Source organism: Rhinopithecus bieti, unplaced genomic scaffold, assembly GCF_001698545.2.
Source record: "Rhinopithecus bieti isolate Rb0 unplaced genomic scaffold, ASM169854v2 scaffold_20777, whole genome shotgun sequence".
Lineage (NCBI taxonomy): Eukaryota > Metazoa > Chordata > Mammalia > Primates > Cercopithecidae > Rhinopithecus > Rhinopithecus bieti.
In genome coordinates, this window is record NW_016810099.1 from 830,750 (window position 1) to 846,843 (window position 16,094).

Below are 16,094 nucleotides of genomic sequence, written 5' to 3' on the forward strand. Positions count from 1 at the left end.
CCGTTAAGGGGTAAGGGTGCTTCAGCTGCAAGTTCATTACATCACCGCTGCTGGCTATGTAACCAACAGAAGCTACTCAAATGACAGAAACGTAATAAAAACTAGTTTTGATTTCTTAGGCAATACTTTACCAATACTGCAAACAAAATCAGAAAAAGGCAAATATAAGAAGAAGGAATTCTACACTAGTCGACTTCAATAACTGGAAAGACTGGGAAGATGGTTCAGATGAAGACAGGTCTAATTTTGATCGTTTCTCTGAGATGATGAACAACATGGGTGGTGATGAGAATGTAGATTTACCAGAAGTAGATGGAGCAGATGATGATTCACAAGACAGTGATGATGCAAAAATGCCAATTCTGGAGTAAGGAATATTGTCATCACCTGGATTTTGAGAAAGAAAAATAACTTCTCTGCAAGATTTCATAATTGAGAGAATTCCTGAGTTGACAGCTCTAAAGGCAGATGCTGTATTTGCCTACTTTAACTCATTTTCAACCTGTTTGTTTTTTAAAAGGCTTCACTAAGGGTTGATATGTACCATTGTATGGGGCAATTTTAAGTCAGGTAAGGCAATAACCTTATGCATGAACATTTCCCACTTTCATGAAGCTGTTGAGGTCCTAGGCAATTGATGTAGCTGTTGTGATAAATAAAAACATCTCACCTAAGTCTCCTTTTCTTCATAACACAGATACTGACATGATAGGAAGCTCCCAGCTTAGGGAAAGAGAACTAAATTTTAGATCATAGAACATGGATTCAAAAGTGGCTGGAACAAACTGGCTGACACCTTACTGGTAACCTGCTATTCGTGTTATCCTTCAGGATTGTTCCACTAACATTGATTTTTCAAAAAAATTACTTCACATTATTCTACGTAAGTGTTCATTTGTCAGTGTTCCAGGTGTATCTTAGCTATAACCAGAGAATGTCCTAACTTAGATGGTTTTTGAAGCCTATACATTTGGTATTGTTTGACCCTTAAGCTCTTACATCTCAGCATGGAGGACGAAGAAAGCTGTATATTGCTGGTTGAGAGTCTGTACATTTAGACCAGATTTGTATTTGCACTGTCGAGTATGGCAAATGAGTGAAAAATGTTTCATACACTATTGGATTTTTTATTTCTTTTTTTGATTCAGTTTATACCAGGGCTGAAAACCTCAATTTATGTTCATGATAGTGGGGATTGTTTAAAAAGTCTACATTCTTTCTAATAAACTGTTGGAAGACTTCAAAAAAAAAGAAATTCTACACTAAAATATGTTAGCTGGGGTATCCAAGAGTAAGCCATAGGGATTTGTGAGAATGAAATAAACTCAAAGATGATAGAATAAAAACTCAACTGTGGAATGAGCCAAACACAGCCTGGGAACTCACATGTACGTCTTCCATCTACACTGTTCCGTGATGGCTAAGGATCGGTTCCGGTTTGTCACAGGAGACAGGAAACATCACTATGGCTGGTTAATTAGTTCTCCGCGCAGGAAATGCTTAGAAAGGGCCAGGCGCGGTGGCTCAAGCCTGTAATCCCAGCACTTTGGGAGGCCGAGACGGGAGGATCACGAGGTCAGGAGATCGAGGCCATCTTGGCTAACACGGTGAAACCCCGTCTCTACTAAAAAATACAAAAAAAAAAAAAAAAAAACACAAAAAAACAAACAAACAAAAAAAACAACTAGCTGGGCGAGGTGGCGGGCACCTGTAGTCCCAGCTACTAGGGAGGCTGAGGCAGGAGAATGGCATGAACCCGGGAGGCGGAGCTTGCAGGGAGCTGAGATCTGGTCACTGCATTCCAGCCTGGGCGACTGAGCAAGACTCCATCTCAAAGAAAAAAAAAAAGAAAAGAAATGCTTAGAAAGATCAGAATTACTCACGTGATATCTCTTCGTTGATAGCAGCCCTGAAGCAGGCAGGCAATCAGGTCACTGATAAACTCCACGTCATCTCTGTGAAGAGCGGCTTCTAACTCCTGAGGGAGGGAGAGAGGGAAGTTGAGAAATCAGACAGACAGAGATTTCTTAAAATATACCGCCCCTCCCTACCGCCAGCACAAGCCCCCAAAACTGAAAGGTCCCAGTAGCGGAAGGACTTGCCAGAGATCAGCTCTGCCCTTCCTTCTGGCTACTGTGAGAAGAGGAACCAGATTCCATGTTTTCGTTTTCCTGGGGTTTTATTTCTCCCACTACTCCCTCCCCAGCCCCATTCCTCTTACCTGCACATGAGAAGAAACACACGTAACTCTTTTTGATAAATCAATTATAGCTGCATAATTAAAGAGCTTAACTCTCTGATTATACATAATCGAGTATAAATACAAACGTGCTGTACTGCTTTCTATTTTAATCGCAAAAGAGAGGAAAGGAGCGCTCATGTAATTGTTTATCAAGTATTTGTCATTCACTTAATGTTCTCAAGAGATAAACCATCTGCAACAGCTTTAAAGAACCACTATATTTTGAACGGCAAGTGTTAGTAAGCGCTAACGAGAATTTTTATTTTGGGACGCCACACCTACATGGCTGATGAAAGGTGATTGCGAGAACCAAGGCTAATCTTATATCGTTAAACAGAATGAGGTAACGTCTGTGTGAATGTCTTTGCTTTCCTTGGGGTTCAGCTTGCCTCGACACGGTATTCCAACAAGGAATTGTTTGGAAAGGGGCCACTGGACAAAAAGTGGTGGTGGGGAACTTTAGGAGATCCTATTTCCCTTCTCAACAACCCCGAAATAAGCAGGTATTTTCTTAGATGACAGAGTATTTTCTAGGTCATCAGGTCTCATATTAGAAAAGTCTGCCCACATTCTTTCAACCAGGATGCAATCTTCTGCATGCAAATCATTTCCCAAGAGTCTGCTCCCTATGGTTTGACTTGCTCATAACCAGATCAATAATCCCCAGAAAAACCAAACTTTTGACAATCTTATTAATGGTTCTGAAAAGTACGAGATGTGCATAAGATGCAAGTTCTGATTTTAACGCAATTACATGGTAGCAGACACAAAACAGGGTAGTTTGCTTCTCATATAGAAATAATATGGCTCTGGCCAGGCATGGTAGCTCACTTGAGGTCAAGAGATCGAGACCAGCCTGGCCAACATGGTCAAACCCTGTCTCTACTACAAATACAAAAATTAGCCAGGTGCGGTGGCATGCACCTGTGATCCCAGCTACTGAGGCTGAGACACAAGAATCGCTTGAACCCAGGAGGCGGCGATTGAAGTGAAATGAGATCATGCCAGCGTACTCCAGCCTGGGTGACAGAGTGAGACACTGTCTCAAACAAACAAAAAACACAAACCAATCAGTACTGGCAGGTACAGAAAGCACGCTATGGGAGCTGAGAAGAAAAAGGGTTACTTCTGCTGTGGAAGCCTGGGAGATTTCGTGAGATGGGAATTGTGACTGAGTGACAATGGGGAGAGAGGCAGGGCATGACCAGGTGCAGGAGGATATTAGGTTCAGTTTAACTATTCTGTAGATTATGTGTAGGGGAGTAATGTGAGCTGAGATTGACAGGCGATCCTGAATACCCAGCTAATGAGTTTGGCCTTTCTTCGGGAGACAATGGAGATCCACCTCAGTTTACTTCTATAGAGGAGAGGCAAAGTGAGACTAATCTAGCTGGTGTGTGTATACAAGGAATTCTAGTGGTGGAGGGTGGGAGGGGAGATGTTAGCCCAAGCAGCAGCGCAGGAGGAAGGTTCGTTCTGAAGGACTTACTAAATGAGAGAAAGGAGAAACAGGAATTCAAGATCTGCCAGAAGTAAAGGCCAGCCGAGGCGACGGAAGACTTGATCGGCTCATGTTTTAAGGTGGGCACTGGGCAAGCCTCCCAGTGACTTATAACAGAAGCGAAATCCTCAAAGCAAAAAGTCCCAGGCCATCTCATTTGATAGGAAGTCAGAATCAGTTAGAGCTGGAAATGAAACTACAGATCACATACTTCCATTCTCTCAATTTAAAGATGTAGAAACTAGCGGGGTGTGGTGGCGCATGCCTACAGTCCCAGATACTTGGGAGGCTGAGGTAGGAGGATCACTGAGCCCAGGAGTTTGAGACCAGCCTGGCCAACACAGCAAGACTCTGTCTCTTTTAGGGGAGAAAAAACAACAACAACGAGATAAAGAAACTAGTTCCAGAAAGGTTAATTGGCTTCTCCAAGGGCACTCAGCAAATCAGGGACGGAGCAGAGTGGAAACCCAGGTCACCGAGTCCAGTGTTCTTCCCACAACCAAGCTGCTCCCCCGGTCAACGTTCTCCATGCTAGAAAGGCCTGATAGTTTCTACAATTACAACCACCACCCCAACCACTGTGTCTTTTCTCTAAGCCCTCACATGTATCACTGTCCCTGGGTGGAAATCCTGTCCCTCTGCCAAACCGTACTGTATTTCTTCAGGGGAGAAACTTTACCTGCAAAGTCTTCCCAGCCAAGCTCCCCCACGCTGCTGCCACCAGTGCTCGCTGTCACTGTGGCGGCCGTCCATGCACCCCCGCACGTTTCTATGGGTCCTGTTCTGTTCCCTCCCCTGCCATCATAAACTAAGAGCACAATCGGATCGTGATGAAAGGTGCTACAATCTGCACTAACCAGTTTCTCCTAAGATTTTTTAATGCATGGAAGTACCAAATTAAATAATAAAGGCAACGCTGGAGGCTGAGGTAGGAGGATTGCTTAGAGCCAGGAGTTCAAGACCAGCTGAGCAACACAGCGAGACCCCATCTCTACAGAAATAAGTAAATAAATAAATAAATAAATAAATAAATAACAAAGGCCACATTTGAGAAGATAAGCTAAGAACTAGGAGGGTATTCCCAAGGAGAGGACTGCATAAACTTTGCCATATGGTTCATGTGGCATCTCCTCAGAGGATCGCTTTTGTTATGTGGTTTCCAGGAAATCTAATTATCTTTCTCTCCATCTCCGCCTTCTGCACACAGACATCCTCTTCTGGCTTCCACCTTTATCACGGCCATTTTCACCAGCGCTGCCTAGGTTCTAGCTACAATACTATCCTCCAAGGAGGCCAGACAAGTTTTCCACATTGTAGCAATAATGTCAGGAATGTCTTTTCTTCAGAACACAATAGAAAGTAGAATATCAGGGATGCTGGACTAACTCTTCCAAGGAGAACTGAAGAGGCTTAAATGGTCTCTGAAGGGACACACGTAGAGAGAGGAACTCTGCGTCCTTTATTAAATATTCCACCTCTTCTCCCTTACCTGTCATATTCCCCATTTCACCATCCCTGGAATATAGTAACTAACTCATGAAGTCATTAAAAACAGGGTTCAAAATGTAAAATTGCTTTTTAAATATAACTCTATGATATTACGTTTAATGTGTCAGAAGCCACCCAGAAAACCCACCAAAAAATGTGCAGGTCCAAGCTAACTTGTGACGTGATGAAGTCATTGCTGAACTTACCCCTGGAGCTCGGCAGAACTTAAAATGCAGAATCAGTAAAGATGAGAACCAAGAATAGGTGATGAACCCCTGGAGAGCAAAGCCTTTTCTCTTTCCCTTTAGTAACTATAAACCCCCGCAGTCAGTACCAAATGGATAAACCAAGGCACAGTAAACACAAGCCCTGGTCTCACCATCCTGTGATGAAATACGGAGGAAGAATGTTATATCAAAACAGCCAAGAAGGAAAGAAACAGGAAAGCTATTTTTAATCCTGCTGAATGAAAGAAATGGCCAAACAGTTAAAATGTTGGCTAATCGGTTAAAATGTCTTCCCAATATTTTAATGGGTATGGTGTTTCAGATATGCAGCTGGCATGTGGAAGATGAAAAAGTCTTGGACATCTGTTTGACAACAAGGTGAATCTACTTAATATTACTGAACTGACCACTTTACAATGTGTTTACTACAAAAAATTTTTTTATCACATTCAAAGTATCTGTTTTCAAGGGTTGTAATGATTAAATGAAGCAATGCCACACAGTAAGCGCTACATGGAAACCTTTCCCTTACAATTATTTCACCTTCCTCGCAATGATAGCTTGTGGAAAAACAGCAGAGTTATCGTTCTCAAAATTCAGAGGTTTCTGAACAACAGAAATTCAAATGCTTTTAATAACATGGCCTGCGGTGTTCATGTGCCAATAAAACTATCTGCAAGAACGATCTGGAAATCCAGGTTACTACTTACAAAGCTTTACCACTTAAGGTTTCAACCCAGAGCTTAAGTCTTAGACTACGGCAATAAGGGACTCTACTAAAAATCTCCACCCCAACCTTTTCTCTCTTTTTTCTTCTCACTTTCTCTCCTCCTCTTTTGTATTTCCTTTTCACTGTGAGCATTGAGCTGTGAGCACAGAAATCTGAACTTTGCCAAGATGCTCTGGGACAGAAGAGGAAGGGGGGGAAAAACAGCAGAAAAGACAGCTAATCAGCATAGGGCAGGGAGACCCGTTACCACTGCCCCTCTGCAGCTTCAGAGAGTAGCTGAAGGGAGTAACAGGATTTGCCGCCTTTGCAGCTGGCATCACAGCTCATTAGGGAAAAGTCTGTTCAACATCCTTCCACCTTCTCCATCCTCAACAACAAATCCTTCGAGCCGTGCAGTGGCTGCTGGGAAAAGAACTCAGAAGTGAGCAAGGGGACTAGCCCCAACCTCGCACAGCAGCGGGAAGAAGCAGAAGAAACAGGGCCTTTACCATACCTCTTAAGAAAAGCAGTTAACCATTCTGCACTTCGTAAAGTCCTGCCTGCCTCATACACGAAGATAATTTCCAGACTGGAGACAGTCAGGTGACATATGCAGGATATTGCTAAATGCCTTTATTGTAACCCTAACAACCCACTTAATACACCTTTTCTTAAATAACATTACAGGTACCTTTTCTTGTTTGATGTGTTTCTAATCCTTGTATACATTTTCATTAATCTTTTGCTAAAAGGGTAGTAAAGACAGAAAGTCTTTTCTTCAACTTCTGATTAAGGATCGAGATCACAGATTTGCACTACTGCCATTCGGTCACCGCAATTCCTTTGAGTGTATTTAAGGTAGGGGAAAATGTTTAAAGAAAAAAAAAAATCATGTTTGTTGTATTTTATTTAAGAGGGTTACAAATCTTCCTAATTTGCACAGGCACCAACTACTACGTAGCATCTCTGTCAAAGATCTGGCTTCGTATCGGACTCGGAACCGCGCGGACACAAAGGAGATGCAAAGCAGGCCTCTTGAAGGCCTGTCCCAGCTGCTATCCAAGAGAGAATGCCTGGAGTGTGGGCTCAGAATACAGAAAGAAAAAAAGCACACTGGCCTCCAGAAGGCTCCCCTGACTTTGACAGCTGATGCTTTCTAACTTGGTATAAATTAATTTAATCCCAAAGGCATGCCTCATGCCAATTTACACTGTAAAGTATAAATCAGCTCAAGTGGGTATAATGGTGAGGGACCTGAAACCAGCTATATAACACTTTCAGTTGGCCAAGAGATGTATCCCAGGAGTCCCCAAAGGCTGGCCAGGTCTGTGTTGCTGCTTTGCTGCCACCATGTCATTCCTCTCAGCCTTCCATCAAACAGCTGTGTCACTGGCTCAATGCTGAGTAACACCGAAAGGAAACCAAAATAGCTCCTCCCTCAAATATGACTACAACTCTAAAATATTAGGTTAACTGGAAAATATTAATTATACCAATATATGCGTAAATCTAGAACAGGGTTTTCTGAAAACGTGTAAATTACTAAAACTGGCCCCAGAAGTTTAAAAAGGCTAAGAAGAAGCTCCTTGAGTCTTCTCCCATTAAAAAATGTCCATATGGCCAGGCGTGGTGGCTCACGCCTGAAATCTCAGCACTTTGGGAGGCTGAGGCGGGTGGATCACCTGAGGTCAGGAGTTCGAGACCCACCTGGCCAACATGGTGAAACCCTGTCTCGACTAACATGCCAAAATTAGCCGGGCGTGGTGGTGAGTGCCTATAATCCCAACTACTGGGGAGGCTGAGGCAGAAGAATCGCTTGAACCCAGGAGGCAGAGGTCGCAGTGAGCCGAGATTGCACCCACTGCACTCCAGCCTGGCGACAGAGCCAGAGTGTCTCAGAAACAAAACAAAACAAAACAAAACAACAACAACAACAACAAAAAGCTCATATTAACAATTCCTGAGCACTATGAAAGCTGGAAACTATGCAGTATGTTCTAGGTTTGATGAATCCAAGTTTGATTGTTTTTTTCTTTGTTCATAAGTCTTTGGTGTCTCCCCAATACGTAACACAAGTTCCTAGGTGACTAGAACAATTATACTAGGTAACTAGTATACTGGACACGCACGGCCAGAGACAAAATCTGGAAAAGCAGGTTCGCAGCTGACCACAGACAGCCTCAGATACCAGATAGTCACCTGGACTTCATCGCTTAGACCCCATTTTCCAGTTAGGATGTGAGTGTTCCCTGGGTTCCACGGTGTGTGGCTGGAATATAAAAAGCCAAAGGGTAAAAATGGCATAGGTTCCTAGAGACTTTGACTTTGTGTTGTTGTTGCTTGTTGTTTGGGAGGATATTTTTACCTTAAACACTTGCATGACTCTTAAAGATAAAATGAGAGGTGTCATTAGAGAATTCATGTTCAGTGCTGCTTTGGAATCTAGCTCCAGGCCTCTGAGGTTTGGAATCATCACTCTCTGCTACTAGGAGATCACTGTTGAATTAGTTGGAAATTGTGTGGGTACTGGGGAGTCACCAAAGACTTTGAACAAAGAAAAGAAAGAATAATCAAACTTGGAAGGTTAATTTGGATGTGGTCTGCAGATCACACTGTTAGGGAGAGACTGCAGGGCGAGAAGAACCCTGGTCTAGTCTGGGAAGAGGTGATGGGGCCAATGCTAGAAATGACAGCGGAAATGGAAAGAAATGATGAAAGAACAGTTTCTCAGACACACAGTCAATAGGGTTTTGCAACTAACTGTAGATGGAGAAAACGGACAAGGAAAATTTTAGTTAAGTTTTAATCCTGTCCAGGAAAAGAAAGCATTATAGTATCTTCAATGGATAAACAGAAATAGGTGAGATAAAAGATGGGTGGGGATGGTGAGTGATGCCAGAGATAAGGTCCTAGAAGTTTAACATGGGACTTCATCTTCCAATGTTCTAGGTCCGGTTGCTCTTACATGATTGTGTTCTGGTCTCCTGTGTAAGAATGATAAAAATGTATATAGACATAATTTTTTTTTTTTTTTTTTTTAACTATCTCGGCTCATTGCAACCTCCACCTCTCGAGTTCAAGTGATTCTGTAGCCCCAGCTACCCGAGAAGCTGGGACTACAGTCATGCACCACCATCCCCAGCTATTTTTTTGTATTTTTAGTAGAGACGGGGTTTCACCATGTTGGTCAGGCTGGCCTCAAACTACTGACATCAAATGATCTGCCCACCTCAGCCTCCCAAAGTGTTGGGATTATAGGCGTGAGCAGCCATGCCTGGCCCACAGAAAATTTTATATACAATTTCAGTGTGTTTGTCTGTGAGCATGGTAGGTTCCTGTGACTGAATCAATTCAATCAGCTCAGCATCTTATGGACCTGTGACAGTGGGAAGCCACACAAGCAGAAAGGCAGCCGTGTTATCTGAAGACATACTATGTGCCAGGCTCTGTGTTATGTGCTGGGGACACAAAGAAGAAAAAGAGGACCCTGCTCTCAAGTAGCAAAGATCTAGAAGGGAGGACAGGCAAAAAAAACAGTAACCTTTTTCATGCAATGTGATGGACGCCACGGCAGAGGCATGCTGCTATGAAGACAGCAACGGCTGAAAGGCCAGCAGGAGCCAGCAGGCATGCAAGAGAAGAGGGCAACGGCACAGTACTCCAGCAACATGCAGGTCACCGCCAAGGAAGAAATGCTAAGGTGAGCGTATGAATGAAGATTTCCAGACATGCTTGAAATCCAATCAAGAAGAAATCTGGAAAGGTAGGACAACTAGGAACAGCCCGGGGAGGATTATAGTGAAGAAAAGAGAATTGGATTCTTACTGAACAAAAGAATGTTATCATCAAAAGAGGATGCGCTGTATGCTGTCCATCATGGGAAAGAGGTCCCAAGATAAAGAACTGGCAGTAATCATCACCCCTGCTGGGGTAGACAGTGATGACGCACTGTCGTGGGCCAAGAACACCTCATCAGCCCTGGGAGAAATGACCCCGTCAAAACAAATGCTTTCCCTTCTGATTCTCAACTCCTAGTACTGGAAGGGTGGTGTGTGTTGAGTGGCAGGTAAACGTGAGGGCCATGAAAAGTACTGCTGGTCTCAGTGTGTCCCCCAAAGCTCAAGTACTAGAAAGCTAATCCCTAGTGCAACAGTGTAGGGAGGTGGTGCCTAACTTGGGTCTGGGGGGCCCTGAATGGATTAATGCCATATTGGGAGTGGGGTAGTTATCAAGAAAGTGGTTTCCTTTGCAAATGAGTTTTGTGGTCTTGCTCACTTCCTCTCACCTTCTCATCCTCCTGCCTCCCACCATGGGATGACAAGGTGCCACACAACAGCCCTCAGCAGATGCTGGCACTCTGATACTGGATTTTCCAGCCTGAAGAACTAGGAGAAATACATTTCTTTTCTTTATAAATTACTCAGTCTGTGATATTTTGTTATGGCAAAACAGTATGGACTAAGACAGTTATATATCCAATTTTAAATACAAGAAATAAAATTCTGAGACTTGGGACCTATGGTTATCAAGGGGCTGGGGGTTGCTGGATTTTTTGGAGACGGGGTTCTCGCTCTGTGGCTCAGGCTGAAATGCAGTGGTATGATCTCACTGCAGCCTCCACCTCCCAGGCTCAAGTGATCCACATCAGCCTCTGAGTACCTGGGACTACATGCATGCACCAACAAACTCAGCTAAGTAAAAAAAAAATCTTTTTGTAGAGATGGGATCTCACTATGTTGCCCAGGCTGGTCTTCAACTCCTGGCCTCAAACAATCCTCTTGCCTCAGCCTCCCAAAGTGCTGGGATTACAGGCGTGAGCCACCACGCCCGGCCCCAGGACCTTGTAAAAAGTGCCCCGAGGCCGGGCGCGGTGGCTCAAGTCTGTAATCCCAGCACTTTGGGAGGCCGAGACGGGCGGATCACGAGGTCAGGAGATCGAGACCATCCTGGCTAACACGGTGAAACCCCATCTCTACTAAAATACAAAACTAGCCGGGCGAGGTGGCGGGCGCCTGTAGTCCCAGCTACTCGGGAGGCTGAGGCAGGAGAATGGCGTAAACCTGGGAGGCGGAGCTTGCAGTGAGCTGAGATCCGGCCACTGTACTACTGTACTCCAGCCCAGGCGACAGAGCGAGACTCCGCTTCAAAAAAAAAAAGTGCCCCGAGTGCATCTGATGATCAGGCACATTGGGGAATCTGCTCAGGAAGTAAGCACAAGATCTCAGACCCTCCCCTTTGTTATCGCTGTGGGGCTTACCGAGTCCTGTCCTAAGGCTTTCATGGCATCTACAGATACGTTCCTCAAAGTGAGTCACCCAGCTGAGAGAGATCTCACACGTGTTCTGATTGTTCACTGGCTTCTCATAAGAGGATTATGCTGCCCATCCTCACTGACATCAGACTTGTTCATATGGCCTGCTCATGAAAATGTTCTAGCCAATGAAACATGAGTGAAGTGACATATGCCACCTCTGAGCAGAAGCTGAAATGATTATCACACTGTTCAAGTATAGCTGTTTTCCCTTTATCCCAAATAGGAACTGCTCCTTTAATCTAGAAAGCAGAAGGAAGACAGAAAGCGCAGAGTCAACAGCTGATCTGGAAAAACTTTATGGACACTCCCTCCATGTTTCTGTGGCTGCTAAGTATTGAGCTTCTAGGACTGCTTGTTACTGCAGCACAGCCACGCAAAAGCACATACAGGCACGAGGAAGAGAGAAACGCTGAATGTAAAGGGAAAAAAATGAAAGGTTTTGGCCAGGCGCAGTGGCTCACGCCTGTAATCCCTGCACTTTGGGAGGCCGAGGTGGGTGGATCACGAGGTCAGGAGTTCGAGACCAGCCTGACCAACATGTGAAACTCCGCCTCTACTAAAAATACAAGAATTAGCTGGGCGTGGTGGCATGCGCCTGTAATCCCAGCTACTCAGGAGGCCGAGGCAGGAGAATTGCTTGAACCCAGGAGGCGCAGGTTGAGGTGAGCTGAGATAGCACCACTGCACTCCAGCCAGGGCAACACAGCAAGACGCTCTCTCAAAAAAAAAAAAAAAAGGCAAGGTTTTAAGTAATAATAGCAGTTCCCATCTTGGGGACAGATAGCAGGTTTCCAATCTTTAGCTTATTTACTCTGCACAAAACCCTTTGAAGTAGGTATTAATAGCATCACTTTACAGATAACTATCTCTCACAAAATAGTTACCTTCAATCCAAATGCTTACAAAGTTTCTTCTAAGATGCTAATTCAATTGTTTTAATTTTGAGTAACAGAAATTTGCATGCTTAAAGAAATTAGGGAAATGACAATAAATAGCCTGAAACAACCTCAATCAATGCAGGTTATGGATGTTTACAGAGGTCACCTGATTGAATCCATTTTAAAAGGACGGGAAGGCCAGGCCCTCTGGCTCATGTCTGTAATCCCAGCACTCTGGGAGACCAGGAGATCAAGACCAGCCTGGTCAATATGGCAAAACTCTGTCTCTACTAAAAATATAAAAAATTAGTTGGCATAGTGGTATGTGCCTGTAATCCCAGCTACTCAGGAGGCTGAGGCAGGAGAATTGCTTAAACCTGGGAGGCGGAGGTTGCAGTGAGCCAACGAGATTATGCCACTGCACTCCAGCCTGGATGATGGAGCAAGACTCTGTCTCAAAATAATAATCTAAATAAATAAATAAAGGAGTGGGGGGGGGGTACTTTACCATGCTCAATACATGCTCTGAGGATTCAATAGCATGCGTTGTATTCTCATTTTTCAAATCACTTTAGGCAGGGTGCAGTGGCTCATGCCTGTAATCCCAGCAATTTGGGAGGCCGAGGTGGGTGGATGTTTGAGAACAGGAGTTCAAGACCTGCCTGACCAACATGGCAAAACCCTGTCTCTACTAAAAATACAAAAATTAGGCTGGGTGTGATGGCTCAGGCCTGTGATCCCAGCACTTTGGGAGGATGAGGTGGGTGGATCACGAGGTCAGGCTTTCAAGACCAGCCTGGCCAAGATGGTGAAACCCTACTAAAAATACAAAATACAAAATTACAAAATACTAAAATACAAAAATTAGCTGGGCATGGTGGCAGGTGCCTGTAATCTCAGCTACTAGGGAGGTTGAGCCAGGAGAATCGTTTGAATCCAGGAGGTGGAGGTTGCAGTGAGCCGAGATTGCACCACTGCATTCCAGCCTGGGAGACAGAGCAAGACTCCGTCTCAAAAACAAAAAAAAAAAAGAAAAAATAGGTGGTGAATGCCTGTAATCCCAGCTACTAGGGAGGCTGAGGCATGAGAATCACTTTAACTCAGGAGGTGGAGATTGCAGTAAGCCAAGACTGTGCCACTGTACTCCAGCCTGGGAGACAGAGTAAGACTCAGTCTCAAACAGAACAAAACAAAACAAAACAAAACAAAACAAAACAAAACAAAACAAGTTTAAATATAAATATTTAAGTATTGGTGTTTTAATGATCATGAATGTGCACCTACTTACAGGTCAAATACCCAACTGTCAAGTGAATTAGAAATTGTGACTTAGAAAAACTTTCAGAAAATATTATCAGAAGTACACTCAAAAACTTAATAGAGAGGCTGACGTGCTCTCAAAAACTGTACATCAATACTTCCCTTCAAAAGGAAGTTCTAGAATGGGCACGATGGCTCCTGGATGTAATCCCAATGCCTTGGGGGATTGAAGTGGGAGGATTGCTTGAGTCCAGAGTTTAAGGCCAGGCTGGCAACTTTGTGAGATCTCATCTCTACAAAAAACTTTTTTTAAATTAGCTAGATATGGTGGTGCATGCCTGCAGTCCAAGCTATTCAGGAGGCTGCGGAGGGAGAACTCCTTGAGCCCAGGAGTTCGTGGCTGCAGTGAGCTATGAGCATGCCTCTGTACTCCAGCCTGAACTACCAAGCAGAGGAGAGAGAGAGAAAGACCTTGCCTCAAAACAAAGACTTTTATTCCTTAAAAATGTAATAAGCATAACAAATGTTGGTAGCTGCCAATATTAACTGAATTGGGCCAAGGTAGTAAGGGGTGGCAGAGCAAAGATGCCCTCTGTCAAACCCTAATCATCAGAGATAAGCAGCAGGGAGAATATGGCCACTTCTTTGACAACTTATTAAGAACTAGGAATTTTCTTATGTGGACACCTTTTTAAACTTGATACTAGTCAGAAATTTCATCAGTTGGTCTAAAGGAAAGAAATTCCTGCCTAAGTAATTATCTGTCTCAACTGATGAAGCAGTTCACTAGTGAAACTTCATTAAAATGACTTGAAACCTCAGAGATGGTAACAAAAACCTCTATACAAAACCTGATGCCAGTATTAGTGATGCAAACAAATTTTCATTCCCACCACTGCACTGCAACCAAGTCAAATTTAACAAATGGTGCTCAGCCTTCATCATACTAAGTTTAAAAGCAGCATTTAAGTTAGTTGATGATTCTATCTTAAAATAATTTCTTCTCTTGGCTTTCAGGACACACCCACCCACCACCCCACTGCTATTTCTTTTCCATCTTTGCTGTTTTCCTCACCCTAATCCTCCAACTCTACTGCTGGAGAACCACCCCTTGAACCTCTTCTTTTCCCTGCTCTCCTTCCTTCCCTTCCCTTTCCGTTCTACACCCACGGACCCTTGATAGCGCTTTCAGCATCAGGGCTCAAAATCCCATCCATTAGGCTGGCTCTCATTACACCTCCCCACCTCTCCTCAACTCCAGAGTCCCCTCATCCCAGTGCCCGTTCCTGATGTCAGCAATGAATGTCAAACAGGCAGCGCAAACTTAACAGAACCAAACTGAGCTCTGGATCTCACCTCGTCAAACCTCATTCCCTCTAAATCCCCAATCTCAGTAAACGACGTAGTTCTCTGGTTGCTCCAGCAAAAATGGTTGCTCCAGCAAAAACTTGAGGCATCCTTGACTCTTCCCTTTTTCTCTCTTCTCACATCTAGTCAATTAACAAATCCTGATGACTCTATTCAAAAGAGATTCAGAAACCCCTCTCCTCACACCATCTCCACGACCCATTTATCTGAGCTTCATCCATTTAAAAGCTTCCTAACCAAACTCCCTGCTTCTCTCTGTCTGCTCCTCTTTTTTTTCCTTTTTTTGAGAGGGAGTCTCGCTCTGTCGCCCAGGCTGGAGTGCAGTGGCTGGATCTCAGCTCACTGCAAGCTCCGCCTCCTGGGTTTACGCCATTCTCCTGCCTCAGCCTCCCGAGTAGCTGGGACTACAGGCGCCCGCCACCTCGCCCGGCTAGGTTTCTGTTTGTATTTTTTTTAGTAGAGACGGGGTTTCACCGTGTTAGCCAGGATGGTCTCGATCTCCTGACCTCGTGATCCGCCCGTCTCGGCCTCCCAAAGTGCTGGGATTACAGGCTTGAGTCACCGCGCCCGGCCTGTCTGCTCCTCATATCAACAGCTAGAGAGCCTTCGAAGTCAGTCAGAGCATTCCACCCCTTTGTACCAATGTCTCCTTTAGAACTAAATCCAAAGTTTATATGACCTCTAAGACCTCACCTTGTGCAGCCTCCTGCTGACACACTAACTGCGCTTCTCACTACTCTCATCCTTGATTAAACTCCCTAACTCATACTGGCCTCTTACCTGCTCCTCAAACATACTCAGCACTCCCGCCTGGGGCTAGATGTACCATATGACCCAGCCATCCCACTACTGGGTATATACCCAAAGGATTATAAATTATTCTACTACAAAGACACATGCACACGTATGTTTATTGCAGCACTATTCACAATAGCAAAGACTTGGAATCAACCCAAATGTCCATCTGTGACAGACTGGATTAAGAAAATGTGGCACATATACACCATGGAATACTATGCAGCCATAAAAAAGGATGAGTTTGCGTCCTTTGTAGGGACATGGATGCAGCTGGAAACCATCATTCTTAGCAAACTATCACAAGAACAA

At 44.2% G+C, this 16,094-nt stretch overlaps 1 protein-coding gene across 6 annotated transcripts in view; it reads right to left on the reverse strand.

Annotated features, from left to right (window-relative positions):
* The window catches only part of CECR2 (CECR2 histone acetyl-lysine reader), a 200,236-nt gene that overhangs the window by 79,457 nt on the left and 104,685 nt on the right, over positions 1–16,094 (reverse strand). For 5 of the 6 annotated variants that reach the window (XM_017891342.1, XM_017891344.1, XM_017891343.1 and 2 more), the window contains exon 2: positions 1,884–1,978. In XM_017891342.1, coding sequence (XP_017746831.1) covers positions 1,884–1,978 — 95 coding nt within the window. Of the gene's footprint in view, positions 1–1,386; positions 1,532–1,883; positions 1,979–16,094 lie in introns of those variants that run through there. The other variant, XM_017891345.1, reaches the window with a different exon arrangement.